Source organism: Pararge aegeria, chromosome 17, assembly GCF_905163445.1.
Source record: "Pararge aegeria chromosome 17, ilParAegt1.1, whole genome shotgun sequence".
Taxonomy (NCBI): domain Eukaryota; kingdom Metazoa; phylum Arthropoda; class Insecta; order Lepidoptera; family Nymphalidae; genus Pararge; species Pararge aegeria.
The window spans coordinates 16,243,686-16,258,582 of record NC_053196.1 but is presented as its reverse complement, the minus strand read 5'-3'; the positions used below and the strand labels follow the sequence as shown (position 1 = coordinate 16,258,582).

The 14,897-nt window shown below is 36.5% G+C and overlaps 1 protein-coding gene across 1 annotated transcript; it reads left to right on the top strand.

Moving 5' to 3' along the window:
• The first annotated feature begins 2,551 nt into the window (after nt 1-2,551).
• On the top strand, nt 2,552-12,231 carry LOC120631285 (toll-like receptor 2). Its single transcript, XM_039900767.1, has 3 exons — nt 2,552-2,760; nt 6,551-6,815; nt 9,840-12,231. The coding sequence occupies exons 2-3, from the start codon at nt 6,576-6,578 to the stop codon at nt 12,177-12,179; spliced, it is 2,580 nt and encodes an 859-aa protein (XP_039756701.1). The 5' UTR covers nt 2,552-2,760; nt 6,551-6,575; the 3' UTR covers nt 12,180-12,231.
• Nucleotides 12,232-14,897: the final 2,666 nt, after the last annotated feature.

The window sequence follows — 14,897 nt, the reverse complement described above, 5'->3', positions numbered from 1 at the left end:
GAGAAAGAAGAATATGAGGAAATTCGTGCTAAAGAAATATTACGAAAATGATATTGATTCTAGCAAAAAAAAAACGTTCGAATGCTTAGTAACTAGATTCGATCATAAGAGAACTGCATGAATTATTTTAATTTCTTATCACTAGTATAGTAAAAAGAACAATTTTGTGTGTTGTCTAAAGATAGTTTAGATCGCAGGATGTGATAAAAAAGTCAACTTGTCTAACTAAGATATTCGAAGGTTTCGGTCTCTCTTCATTATTGAAATAATATTTAAAAGTATACTTTAATTACGTATTCTTATCTAACCGTATGGAAAATTTAGTGGAGGCGCGGCGTTGTGATTTACGTAGTGATAAGAGCAGATTAATGGCTACTTCTGCATACATTTTGGTGGTGCGCAAACTCTACGATATATCAACACAATTAAACAAAACACAACAATTCGATACGAAAGAAGAATAAAATAAAAACACGAATGCCGAACACTGAATTTTCTCATTCGAAAATGGCGTCATACAGCGGCCATGTCGAATTAAAAAAAAGCTTCAAGTCTCATTCATGTTTACTTTATAGGATTATCAGTCCCACCGGTGGTCCTAGAACGGGCAGTTACCAAGAATTTTGGCCAAAGAATTAGTTTGGCCATCCAAAGGGGCAATGCTGCCAGCATCTTAGAAACTGTGTCTCGCTGCGTGGGTCCGATAGTTAGTTAGCACGGTTCATCCCGCTATGAGCACTGGCAGTGCCTTGTGCGACCGAGATTTGCCCAATCAGCGATTACGGTAATCGCCATAGTAATCAGGAAGGAGTAAACTCGGTAGATATTACTAGTTGAAAAAATTGCATTGCTATAGTTTGAACTCTAAATACTTTTTATTGGAAGGAGATGATTTCAGATGAAGGATTTGCAAAGCAGTTATTCCTTCCTACAGTTCAGTACAGAGCCGAGATTTTCAGTTGGATAAAATGGTTTTTTAATAGCTCTTTTAGCGCCTACGACCCAACTGCATTTAATCATTCTACTGCTACGTATCCTAGAATAAATCGTCAGAGCTATATAAAAATTAAAAAAATCTAAATTCATTTCAAGTAGGCCTACTATAGCACTTTTGAAACGTTAAGTATATATCTGTTTGTAGTGACTCTACCACCGGTTCGGAAGGCAGCTTTTACCGAAGAAGCCGGCATGGAACTCAGATGCTCTTTTCCAACATAAACTATTTACATATCACATTTTGACATTCATTATTCTATCCTGTGAGAGATGAAAGCGGAGCCGGATGCCCATTTACCTCAGCTCGGCAGAGCCTTATTCGCTTACTGGAAGCACGCGAGGTTATAGAAGTATTTTAGTTTTTCTCACTTAGTATTGCCAACGCCCAGCCAAGTTTCGTTTCGACGATTGCTATGAACTGTGCAGGTTTAGGTCAAGACAGTAAGTATTATATTAATCATACTGGCCAAAAGGTTACTCAAAATGAAAGTTCCGAAACTTTAATGTTGAAACATTCAATTGGCATTCAAATCGTAATCACCCTTTCGTTTGCACCAGCATATCCAAATATTGACAGCTGTTGTATTTTAACAAATTATGCTTGTTACAACATCGTTTATTTACATTAGCCTCTATCAACGCCACTATTTCGCTGTGCAAACTTCGGAGATAAGAGGGAGGAAATAGTTTTAACGATTACATTTTTTATTATAAATGAAAAACTATGCGGGGCTTACGGAAATAATAACCTATTTCAATGTATAACACATTAAATTATAGCCCTCCCATGGGAGACCCCAAACGTAATGAACTTCCTTTAAAGTGATGATCCTTTAAGAATTTCATCCTTTGAATTCTCTTTACATGCACCAAAAACTAGCTTATTTTCTGAGATAATTTTCCAATAATGGATAAGAATGTTTTAATTTTTAGGCGTGGTTGCGGTGGGTTACGTCCAGGAGGTTTCTATAATATTAATCTGTCTCATTATTATGAAAGAACTAGATTTAGGCACTGAAAATAACTTTTGACTCATCATGAAATGTATAAAGAAATAACATTATCTACAAAGTTTGCAAAACAGAAATACTGAATTGAATTATAGAAATGTATGTTAATTAATTGTCTGATCAGCTATAATCCTCCGAAAACTGACTTGTTCTGCGTTTTAGTGACCTTCGATTTATTATCTAACCAAATAATCACTTATTTGAGATACAGAACCATCCTTTTGCAGATCTGATTAACACTTGGCAAATTATATTTGAAATTACAATCTAGCTTATTAGCATCATGGCCTAAAATCCCATCGTTATTTCAATTAGACAAAGATATTTAAGTATTTTTCCGAACTAGTACTATGAGCCAAGGTGACAATGTTCCAAGGCGTCAAATAAAAGCGCACACATCACAAAACACCCAAAAGGTGCATGTAAAAGATTTCTGCCAAATCATGGCGTCGCGTGTGCTAACATAATGAAATTATCACACACAAATACAACTATGACAAATGCTTGGTTAAAGAAAATCAGAATATACTTAGCGATTGAATAGAGCACGCGGAGATCTCGCGTATAACTGCGCACGCGCATCGTCTTTAAGCTAAACGTGTTCCAATAGTTTTTTTTTGAAAAATGGGTTAAGACGTTTTGTTTCTTTAATTAATCTACTACAAATAAATATGAGTTTATCGGCGGTAACTAAATAAATGTAGAGATCTGTGAAGTTGTTTTTGTAAACATTGCAAAAGGATCGCATAGATTGGTGAGTTATTAATACTGACTTGTATTCATGTGTGTATATAGAGCGGTTCGCCCGTAACTAAGACCTCGCGAGTCGGCAAGGCAAGGCTCTTATTTTTTCTCTACTTACGAGTATGCTGTGCCTACCTCTAGATGATCAGGATTCAAATTCTTGTTCAAATATATTGTATAAATATACAAGCATTATTTATATTTCTATTCAATAGTTTAGTTGACATTAGTGTTTATTGTTTAACTAACGATAGCAAAGTGATCTATATATCCATTGGCGTGCATAGAAGGTACGCAAAGGGTATGCAGATGATATAAAATGAAGAAAATCTCTAGTACAAGTTATAAAAAACTTAAGGATACGCACTGTAAGAGTTATAAACAGCCTACCCTTAAGTATTTATAACTGCTACTGGAGATTTTCTTCATTTTATATCATCTGAATACCCCGTGCATACCCTCTATGCACGCCACTGTATATATATGTATATATATAACAATTAAGTTAGAAAGTTGTTTTGTTTGAACGCACTCTAATCAATTTTTTTTTTACTTTTGTTAAATAAATTTGTGAGTAAATCTAAGTATAACCATCATCAAGATAAACCTTTTACCGGGCCACTACAGGGCAAAGGTCTCCTATCAGAATCAGAAGGGTTTAAGCCGTAGCCTACCGTACCGTAGGATTCGTAGGCTTCACACACCTTGAGAGCTATGAGGTGAACTCCCAGACATGCAGGTTTCCTCACGATGTTTTCCTTCGCACTTAAAGCAAGTGATATTTAAGTATACATAACTTTTTAAAGTTTCACTCCTAGCTAGGATAAATTGATAGTTTGTACGAATATCCGCAATTCCTCAAATTATATCGGTGTTATTTGCTTACCGACTGCACCAGAAGGACTATCCTGTATTACGGTACCTTACCTGTACATATCTAAATAAAATATAATGTATAACGTTAGAAACTATGGAAAGTTGCTATCCAAAAGCAGGTCCAACAATTGCGTTGCATTTTGTTTGTTGTCAACTGAGATGACGCGGTAGTCACTGAAATTATATTTGAGGCTTTGATTACAGTTTCAAATTCCAAACATATTTCAATATCCACTGAGATACATAATATGCTTACAAAACGGTATAGATAGATTCTAATTGAATAAAAAAGTATCGATGAGTCCAGGAAACCAAAACTCATCTTAGTTTTGCCAGTGACGTGAAACCCGGCTAAGTGTAAATTGAAATTGGTTTCAATTCACACCAAGGTTCAAAATGAAACACTACATATTATTAAAATTAGGTATTAAAACCTAGCAAACACAAAAAATATGCTTCTTCTAGGGGCGTCCCCTAGAAGAAGCATATAATATTTTATCTATCAACCTTTATTGTTATCATAACTTTTTGTTATAACAGCAATAGAAAACACAATTTTTTAAACAACTCTCTGCTTATGACAGTTCATGAGATTCACCCCCGGACTGCTTAGTATTTAGAACGTTTAGTAGAAGGTTCTCGGTGCCACCTTTAAGGTACGGAACCCTAAAAAGTAATATGGCACCTTTCAGGCGGATATTCGCCACTGAAAATCAACAATTTCTGACCTAAACTAAGATTAATGGCATATAGAAATATTATTAGCAAGCCTCTTTGTTTAAAAGAAAACCTACAGCACTCTGTTTGTTTGCATTTGTAATTATCGCCCTGCTCTGTTCAAACTATATTATAACAGTAGATGAAGTAACATGCAGTAAGGTTGTTAGATATACCTACCTTCCTAACTAGGATTTGATATTTACCGATCTAAGTGAGGTCAGGGTATACGTAAAAAGGTGGAATGGTATTTAATCCATTTAAGTTTTGTCCAATAATGAACACTCTGAGCAGACGAGTTCATCGCAAGCCTAGACAGTTCGCACCGGCGTCGCTACTGCACGACAAATAGGTTATACCGTCACTCATCGGTCGCTCGAGCCCCGTCGGCATTAGACGGCACAGTGCATCACGGACAGGTGGGCTATTTGGGAGCCTGACTGGTACACTAGTACCAGTCTCCCCCTTACTCCTCATGGAAAAAGCTATGCATATACTTAGCTATAGTATTTTATTGACTTTGGAGTCCCAAAGTGCTTGAGTGGCGATTTCATACCGGAAATCGCAGCGTTGGTGGACGAGGTGGACGGATGACATCAAACGGGTCGCGACACAAGACCTTGGTTGTTTGAACTCCCTTCAAAAGACCTAAGTCCAGCAGTGACTGTTCATTGGTTGACATGATGATGATGATCTATACGGCCATACTTTGCTCTTTGTCAAAAAGGATAATACCTTCTTCACTCTTGCCAGAGTTGTCGTGGTCATCACGTTGGGAAATTATTTGTGGGAGTAGTTACTTGCCTTACTTCTTACTACTCGCGATCATTCAGCCCTTCTCCCTATTTGTAGACAGTCTGGTACACTCATTGCAAGGAGCCAGAAGTAGGCCGTAGCTGTAGCGTCTTTTGTGACCAAGCGTTCAAGGAAGTAGCGCCATGTTTGTTTCTGCAGCTAAGCAGCATTGTTACAATGATTGTCGGTGTGATTACAAGAACAAGAGGAACAACAACTACACCTCAGGTTTATGAAAACACTAGGGTGGTATATTGCAATATGTGTTTCTTGCACACCCCGCTCTGTTTAAAGGCAATGGTTTCCACTAGCAGGTGGGCCATCTTGCGTGGGTCAGCTTGATCCGTTGATTATAACTTAAAAAAACACCTTCTGCAGATTTCTTTTGACCGATGGACATTAGGGTCCCAAGGTGCTGGAATGGCGATCTACTACTGGTAACCGCAGCTTTTTGTGGTCCACCAATGTGCACTTGGCCAGCGTGTTGGACTACGGCTTAAACCCTTCTCATTGTGGAAGGAGACCCGTTCCGTCTAGTTTGTTGATAATGGGTTGATATTTTGATTATGATGATGATAGGCCAAAGCCTAAAAAACTATATGCAACTCGGACTCCCGGTTTAGTGTATATTTTTTCAACCACAACAATAAACTTTTTTAATCTATCTAGATTATTATTAGAGAGTCAATCAAAGTAGATTTCCAGAGGTATTTTGTACAACTTCAAGTCCAAAGCAGTTGGTTCGATTCCCACAACTGGAAAATGTTACTGTAATGAACATGAATGTTTTTCAGTGTCTGGGTCTTTATCTGTATTTTATAAGTGTGTGTTAATGCGTGTGCTTTTATTTTATAATCAGAAAAAAAGATTCTGTCTCGTCGCACGTTAATGATTTTAACCAATTCCTGATGTCGTAGGTATATTTCATAAATAAAATTTCATTCATAAAATTATTCATCAGTCATCTTAGTACCTATAACACAAGCTACGCTTACATTGGGGCTTGATGGCGATGTGTGTATTGTCGTAGTATATTAATTTATTTATATATTTATTTATCTACTGATATTATAAAAAACGCTCCATTTTTCCATCTGCTGTGTGGGAACACACAGAAATGAGGTGTGAAATATAGAATTTGGCATACTTATAGCTGATACTCCATTCATTACACCATTCCATACGAGTCAAGTAAGAGTAAGAAGTTGAATTTTAATTAATTTTACTTGTTAGCAGAATGCTAGATAATTTTCATTTTATTTTCACCCCTTTCGTGCATAAATATAATTCCAATTTGAAAACACATAATAACATTAATATTCTTAGCTGAAACGCCAAAATCTCTGAACATCAGGGTTTAGGTCAATATATTCGGAAAACCCAACGTTCACTAAATGCACATTTGTTTTCAGATTCTCGAGGTTCTATGAACGAGAAATGTGGCTAGCCCTCACGCTGAGCCTTCTGTTTTGTTTTGGTCACTACGGTAAAGGCAGCCTTCTAGAAGAATACGAAGAGTTATCCCGCGACATTCTTTACCCTCCCGAAGATCACACTGCCGCTGCGTTGCCCGTGGAGCTGGGCAAAGACAAAACTTCTGGCTGCATTTGTAGAAGTACCAAGAGTCGGAGGGTTATCGTCTGCTTTGGGAACTACGAGTGCAGGAGGTTTCCAAAGGTAACTATATTAACTAAGTATTAACCAAAATATCTATGTCACTACAGTTTTAAAAGAAGAGATCAGTAACACGCCTTTGATCTAGTCGTAAATGCCGATTCTGAAAATGAGAAAGCGTCCCGAAAGTATAAGTAAGTAGTTATGTAGAAACTACATAAGCCTCGTTAGCCTACAGAACTTTCCTCGTCTCTTTCTTACCCCACGGTTGCTCTATCTAGTCAGCTCTTTGGACGGCATCTTTTTCTAGTGCTTTCGAGAAAATCAAGCCACGAATGCCGAAGAGATGCCGGTTTAATTCCTCTGGATATTGTTATTAATTAAATCTCATAAAAGCCTTTTGAGAAGCTGAAAAATGAGATACAGCAGTTTAGCCAAATATATGCAGCAACTTTACACTAACAACTTACGAAGGTGAACTTTAAAAGCTATGCAATAAAAAGTGTAAATTATTACTTATAAAATAATCCAAAGAACCTCAAAGGATACCATCCTATTTGCAATGCAGTTTTTTAAAGGAATAGTATATTTTTAATTATAATTTCAGTTAATGTAAGCTTATTGGTCTAAAATCAGTCATTTTTATATACTTAAGTTACGTTATTAGTTGAGAAGTTGAATTGGTACCGTTGGAAGCTAAGTTGCGCTGTCACAAAATGACTTCATTAAAAAAATCCTGATTCCCTTTTTTCTCTTTACGCTCACTTAATCGAAGTTTTGTGGAGAAAAAATGTAATGTGGTAGATTGTCTATCTGGTGCAAAAATCTTAAGGTATTTACAATAGTTATTTATATAAAAAAAATAGTTTTGACAAACATACAAATAAAAACCAAGAAATCAATAATTTCTACAACATTTTTAAGTCGGTGTTAAGTAAAATGTAGGTTAATGCTTGAGGAGTTCTCCCGGCTCTTCACCATCAGCTCCTTTATTGTGACGAGCATAAATTGCTTACTTACTATATACCATAATCGAAGCCCAAGCAGTGTAATACATATTATTGTGTATTTCTGGTGGCCATCCGTGGCGCCCATCATCAGTTTCCAATGGTGCTCTTCGATAGCAAATGCTCATGTTACTTTAAAAAATACAAAAGTCGCTATGTGTCCCGATAATATTTGAAGAGTCCCCTAATTTCTCCAAGATCCCTTCAACAGATCTTGACCCGATTAACATGGGACTACAAGGGAAGTATCTCAAACAAAAAAAAAATGAAATTGGTTTATGAATGACAGAGTTCTGAGCAAACAAACATAAAAAAATACAACCGAAATGAGAACCAAGATTTTTTTTGTAGGTCGGTTAAAAAGGAGTAAAATTTGAGTCAAAAATTAAAGCATCAAGAGCACTTCATGAGAATGGTCTAACTAACCATCCGATCAATCGAATGATCGTAGAACTAACCTCCTGCTGATAACCTTCTATAAAGTTCTAAACGATCAAAATAAGATTATGCTGGTTGCCTGACAACATGTTTGTGTGAACCGTATCTGATGGAAATTTCTTACATACTTTAATCCCTGTTGTGAACATAAGGTTTATAATGTTGTTGTAATAATTACCACCAGCATACGTGCTGGTCTTTATACAACTATTCTAGAATGGCAGATCTAATCTTGCCGAATTTCGTTGAACAATTATTATCAGGGCAAATATGTTACAAAGAAAGCCAAAAATAGAAATCTGCAGACAACTAATAGTTGTATTTTGTAAATAAAAAAGATACTTACCTCTTTAAGCATATTCTGAGATACCTATGAGGGTTAAGAATAGGGGATGAACGTTTCTAGGGGTTCATTTTTCTAGAAATTTTATTTATAATTACATACCTTCAAAATCCATTCGTTTTAGAACATTGACGAAGTGCAAGTTAGATTTGCGTACTTTGTGTTCCGTACCTAAGAAATAAAATAAAATTTGTACTGAGAACTGAGACTGAAATAAAACCTACATAGCGTAACTAACCTAACCTAACTGGCTGTTATTTTTTTATAGATAAAACGTTTGATGTCCTATGAAATATTAATAATCCCAATTTTCATATGGGATTGAAAATGACGTACAATAATATAAAATTAATTCCAAGTATATAAATCGATCACCGAGATTCGGAACGAAGCTCCTTCCACAGGAATATAGATTATTTTTCTTTAAAATCACACCGAAACACTTGTTACCGTTTCTGAAACATAAATAATCCCGAATGTAATACATTTCCGACTGGTTTTTTCTAAAGTACAGGCAATACTAAGGAAATGTGTATTACTAAATTTATGACACGCATTTCTTAACGATTTTAACATTGTAACAAAACAAGGGAATTCTAATGAATTTATTACCATCTACTGGAACGCTAATATTATTATCTAAGAAATACAAAGGCTTACTAGTTATCGTATTACAAATAGATTGCGTCACTGGTAATAAATCTTTAGGACTACGTAGGTACGTTTTCTAGCTCTTGTGTGATCTACGAAGTAGTTTCTCGATGAAGTTTTATTACATACAAAGAAACCTTCGAAAATCTTGATGGATCAAGTACGGCTAGACCTGGAGATTACTCCATTCGTATACAATTATGCCATTAAAATAGTGTTTGATATCAATACCGGGCAGACGAGAAGGACGGTCAGATATTTGGGAATAACTGTCGCCCATAAACATCTGTAGTATCAGAAGATACACCAATGCGTGTATCTTCTGATAGGCTCAAGGCTATCTTCAAAGGCTATTTAAGAATTTGCATGCCCTTTCAATAGCGCAAGATCATAGTTATATCGAGTTATATCGAGGCGATTCCACAATTTGCCAGAAATTATATTAAGGGAAAGGGCTTTGAGGCTAACAGTGGGCTGTTATAGGCTCTTCCTAACGATATCATCTTTCTTTTTTTTTATTCTCATATTATTGCCGGCCCTTCGTTTTCTCCAATCAAAAATTATAATTACATTTAGACTGGTTTTATATTGTTTTGTATTTCTATTCGTATATAGTTACAAAAACTTTATTCATTCGTTTCTTTTCAGATTAAAGTAACAAGCGATATGCTTGTAGTCAGAACAACAGTTTTGCCAGAAATTCGAGTTGGTGAATTAGATTCGTTGCACTACTTGACATCTTTAAAAATAGAGGCTAACCACCAACTGAAGTACTTGCAGCCTGGACTATTCCGAAACCTGACGACGCTACAGCGACTATCAATATCTTACAACACTCAACTTCATGTTATCCTCGAAGGAACGTTCTCAGGGTTGAAGAGTCTTAAAGAATTGAGTCTAGTCAATAATGGGTTCGTTAACATTTTACTGTTAACTCCAGCATTAAAACCACACCTGTTGCCATCCCTCGAAATGTTAGATATATCGGAAAATACATTCGAAACAATCTCTGAAAATGCTTTCAAGCCTATGGAAGGAACAACGCTTACAAAACTCTATGTAAACTTATGTCGTCTTGACTTTATTCATCCAGATAGCTTTTTAAGTTTGAAAATGCTGCAAGAGTTAGGCATAGGTGCGAATGACTTCAATTCATCAATTATAAGTAATATTTTAATAAGTTTAAAGAGACATAACATGAACCTTACAACGCTTGACTTATCCGACATGGGCTTCCGCAAACACCCTCCAAGAAGACTCATGGAAATTATTGCAAATACTACCGTAGAAAAATTAACGCTATCGAACAATCAATTTGAAATAATTACCGATGACACCTTTCCCAGGATGCCCAATATCAAAGTTTTAAATCTCCAAAGAATTAGTGCGATACTTATTAGACCTAGAGCATTTGATCCATCAAAGTTTCCAAGTCTACGTATCCTGCTACTAAGTGGCAACAATTTACCTGGTATCCATTTTAGGCATATATCAAATCAACAGCTTACACTTCTAGATCTATCATCTAATAAGGGCACTAACTCTAACCCTATGTACTATGAAATTGACAGAGGAGCCTTCCTCGACTGCAAATCCTTAAGGGTTCTTAATTTGGCTTTTAATAGAATGAAATCTATTTTTGATTACACGTTCGTGGGTTTAGAGAATCTAAGAATGTTAAACTTAGAAAATGGCACAATATTTTTTATCGGAGCTAAAACTTTTAAGCCTTTAATACGTCTTGAAGTACTGAATTTAGCTAATAATCCTCTAACTGCTAATCAGAATCTAACAAGTGAAATATTTGACGGACTGAATGAATTGAAAATGTTAATCCTTAGGAACTGTGGCATTAAGCATTTTTATGATGACGACAACATCTTTGAAATGATGCCAAATTTAACTCATCTGATACTGACTAATAACGAACTCTATTACATAACTCCAGAGTTATTAAAACCCTTGAAATTGTTGCAAGTGTTGGATCTGAGAGATAATCTGATAATGTCGTGGTGGAAACCCTTATTTTTGTCATCTGGCGTCAGACCTCGTAGTTTATATTTAGGTGACAATAAAATTTCACAATTTACGATAAGTATGATGCAAGATATAAAGTTCTTATTAGAAAATAAAGAACATTCTACTGTTGAAATTGACCTAATGAACAATGTATTTATTTGCGATTGCTTCTCTATGTACAAACCTTCAATGTGGTTGCAAATTAATGGTTCGCAAGCCCTCTTTGACTATTTTGTGCATTCAAACTTTTTATGCAGTAGTCCAGATGTATGGGAGGATCGAAGAGTTGCGGAGTACTTTTCGTCGATCAAGAATTTTCGCTGTCTGATGTACGAGAAGTTCTCAAATGTGATGTTTTTAGTATGGACAGCGCCATCGATAGTCACTTTTGTAACTGTAGTCATAATAGTAGTGTTTGTATATAAATATAGGATATATATAAGGTATTGGTTATTTTTAGCAAAATTGGCTTTAGGTAGAAAGTTCATAAGGAAACCTCTTAAATCCCCTTCTGATCCAAACGCCGGACATAAATATGATGCGTTTGTGTCCTATTGTAATGAAGATAGGGAGTTTGTAACTGAACTGATTAGTCGAATAGAGTGCTCGCCGCCTTATTTAAAACTGTGTATTTACGAGAGAGATTTTGAAATAGGTTCCTTTATATCAGAATCGATATTGGCTAGTATAAAAGAAAGTAGATATATAATTCTAGTTATAAGTAACAATTTTGCAAAATCTCAATGGTGCAGATGGGAAACTCAGCTGGCTGAATATCATAGACTGTTCCTCGAGGACGGCACATCTTACGACCCATTAGTGCTAATAAGAATGGGTGACGTGGAGAGTAAATATTTAACTACGACTTTGAAGTATCTATTAAAGACGAAGATATATTTATCGTGGGATGAACAACAATCGGAAGAGTTTTGGAAGAAATTAAGAAATGTTCTCACTAAAAATAGGTAGCATGCTTAGTGATAAATGAAACATTTTTTGTTAAATTAAAGCAATGTGTACATTTTGTGTTTTCATTTTCGAAAATCATTTTTTCATTAAGCTTTTGCAATACATATGGCTGTGAGACACGGAAGGTGAAGAAACCAACACCAACTCTAGGTATGTAAAACGCATTTGTTATATATTCTGAGGATAATTTTCCCGAATTTCTAGCTAAACTGGATAAAAATTTCTGGGTACCTCTCCTTTAGATCGGCTAGTAGTAGCAGACAAGACAAACTACATAGTTATTTCGACCACCGAACCAAAAAATCTGCCGTACATTAGAGTGGAATCCGGAAGGAAGCGTAATAGGCTAGAAGGTCGCTATTTTGGTGATTATAAAATTAAATTATAAAATAGTTAACTTTACTTTCAAAAATATTAAAAGTGCTATAATATTTCGTTATCCACCGTCGATTTGAGAATGACATAAACAAATAATGTCTGGTAACGAGAATTAAATGTAATACAAACATGCGGCTGGGATTTCCGTGTAGTAGAACTAATAATGTGTCGTGCTTACAGCCACGCGTTAGAAATTTCATTTTATAACGTATGTAAATACGGAACATTATTCTAATGTAATCCTACACGAGGTATTATATGAAGGTGAACGAATGTGAAACCTAAGCGGCACTAAGTCTAAAACACATCATCATCATATCAACCCATCACCGGCCCACTACAGGGCACGGGTCTCCTCCCACGATGAGAAGGGGGTTTAGGCCGCAGTCCACCGCGCTGGCCCAGTGCGGATTGGTGGGCTTCACACACCTTTGAGAACGTGACAGTTGACATGCAGGTTTCGTCATGATGTTTTTCTTCACCATTGAAGCAAGGGATATTAAAATTACTTAAAACGCACGTAACTTTGAGAAGTTTGAGGTGCTGGGATTCGAACTCGGCCCCCCGAAAGTGAAGGCAAGCTCCTGCTCACTGGGCTATCACCGCTTCTAAATAAATATTAAGTAAATTTCCAAGTAAACAAACGTAACTCAGTTGTCCATATGAAATGACAGATTAACACTAACTTCGTTGTTGTATTTGTATAGACACTAAAGGGCGCTCAGTGACTGTCAAAACAATATTTGGCCTGTATTATTTATATTATTCAGTGTTACAATGTAAGGTACCTTACATTCATACGTAAATAGTATCTTTGCATATCAAAGACGACTGCTACACTAACTTATTCAAATAGATATCTGAAAACAATTAACAGACACTTTGTAGTTATTTCCTCAGTGTAACGGGTTCTAGTCAAGTTTAACGTTCGGTGGGCTTTTTCATACAAAGTAACATTTAATACAAAAAAATAAATAAAATGAAAGCATTTCCATTATGATAGGAACTTAGTCTGAGTTATAAAGAGCGAACTTTACTTGCGCTATAGACTTCAATATCCTTTCAGTCAGTAGCGGAGGCCTCCATCCAGCAGTCCAGGGCTGGACTGAAGGACTCTTTGCCCATAATCACATTGCTTATCATATTCGACTGCAGATCACGAGGCCCAGGGTTCAAAGCCAAGGCCAATGAATAGAATTCGGTTTTTCTATAAAGCTTTCTTAGTATGCAGTGCGTGTTGCCAGTAATGACTTACGGAACTGAGACATGGCCGCTAACTATGGGCCTCATAAGAAGGCTCAGAGTCACTCGGCCGGCGATGGGGAGAGCTATGCTAGGAGTATCTCTACGTGATCAAATCCGAAATGAGGAGATCCGTAGAAGAACTAGAGTTACCAACATAGCTCAGCGAGTCGCGAAGCTGAAGTGGCAATGGGCAGGGCACATAGCTCGGAGAACCGATGGACGTTAAGGTCTTAAGGTGCTGGAATGGCGACCCCGCACCGGTAAGTGCAGCGTGGGTCGGCCCCCAACGGGCAACGAGGTGGACATATGACATCAGGCGAGTCGCTGGGAGCCGCAGGAGGCAAGCGGCCAAGGACCGTGTATTGTGGAACTCGAGTTGGGTCGGGTGAAATTACGTGAAAGTAGATAGTATGATAGTGGATCTGAGGTACCCTTCTCTGCATATAAACCTGCTTTCGGACACGCATTAACAGACCTGCAGTAGAACATAAAATACACTTCACACTTTCACTTTCATTACCGGTGGGCGAAAATAACGATGAAGGAAAAGACATAAATTAAAGAAATACACATGAAATAAAGTTCCGCTGCGAATCCTGTGCGAATCATATTTGAGAACCTGCTCTACCTACTCGTGCGATGCAAAAATTCACTTTGAAATCAGCGCAGTATTTATGTTCTTACTGAAATACTAGGAATGAATCCGAATGATGTGAAAATAGGTTTACAAATGTATTTATAAGTAGCTGTTGCCCGCGACTTCGTCTGCGTTTGATTTTGTTTTTTGATGTTGCATTAAATTTAGTTGTAGATCTAAAAAAATTAAAGTATTCAGTATCGCTAAGCCTTAAACGAGGGGTTTGCTTCTGTCCGCTGAAGAGTTCTGTCCTCTATATCCAACCACAGTTTGGGCAAAATTAAACACATATACCCCTCTATAATAAAAATAAAAAAATATTTAAATCGGTTATAATTTGTCGGAGTTAAGGTGTAAAATCCTCAAACACTCATCCCCTCTCCCAAAGGAACCGAGCTTAATGTCGGGAATAAAAGTAACCTATATTACTTCTAACACTTCCAAGAATATGTGTACAA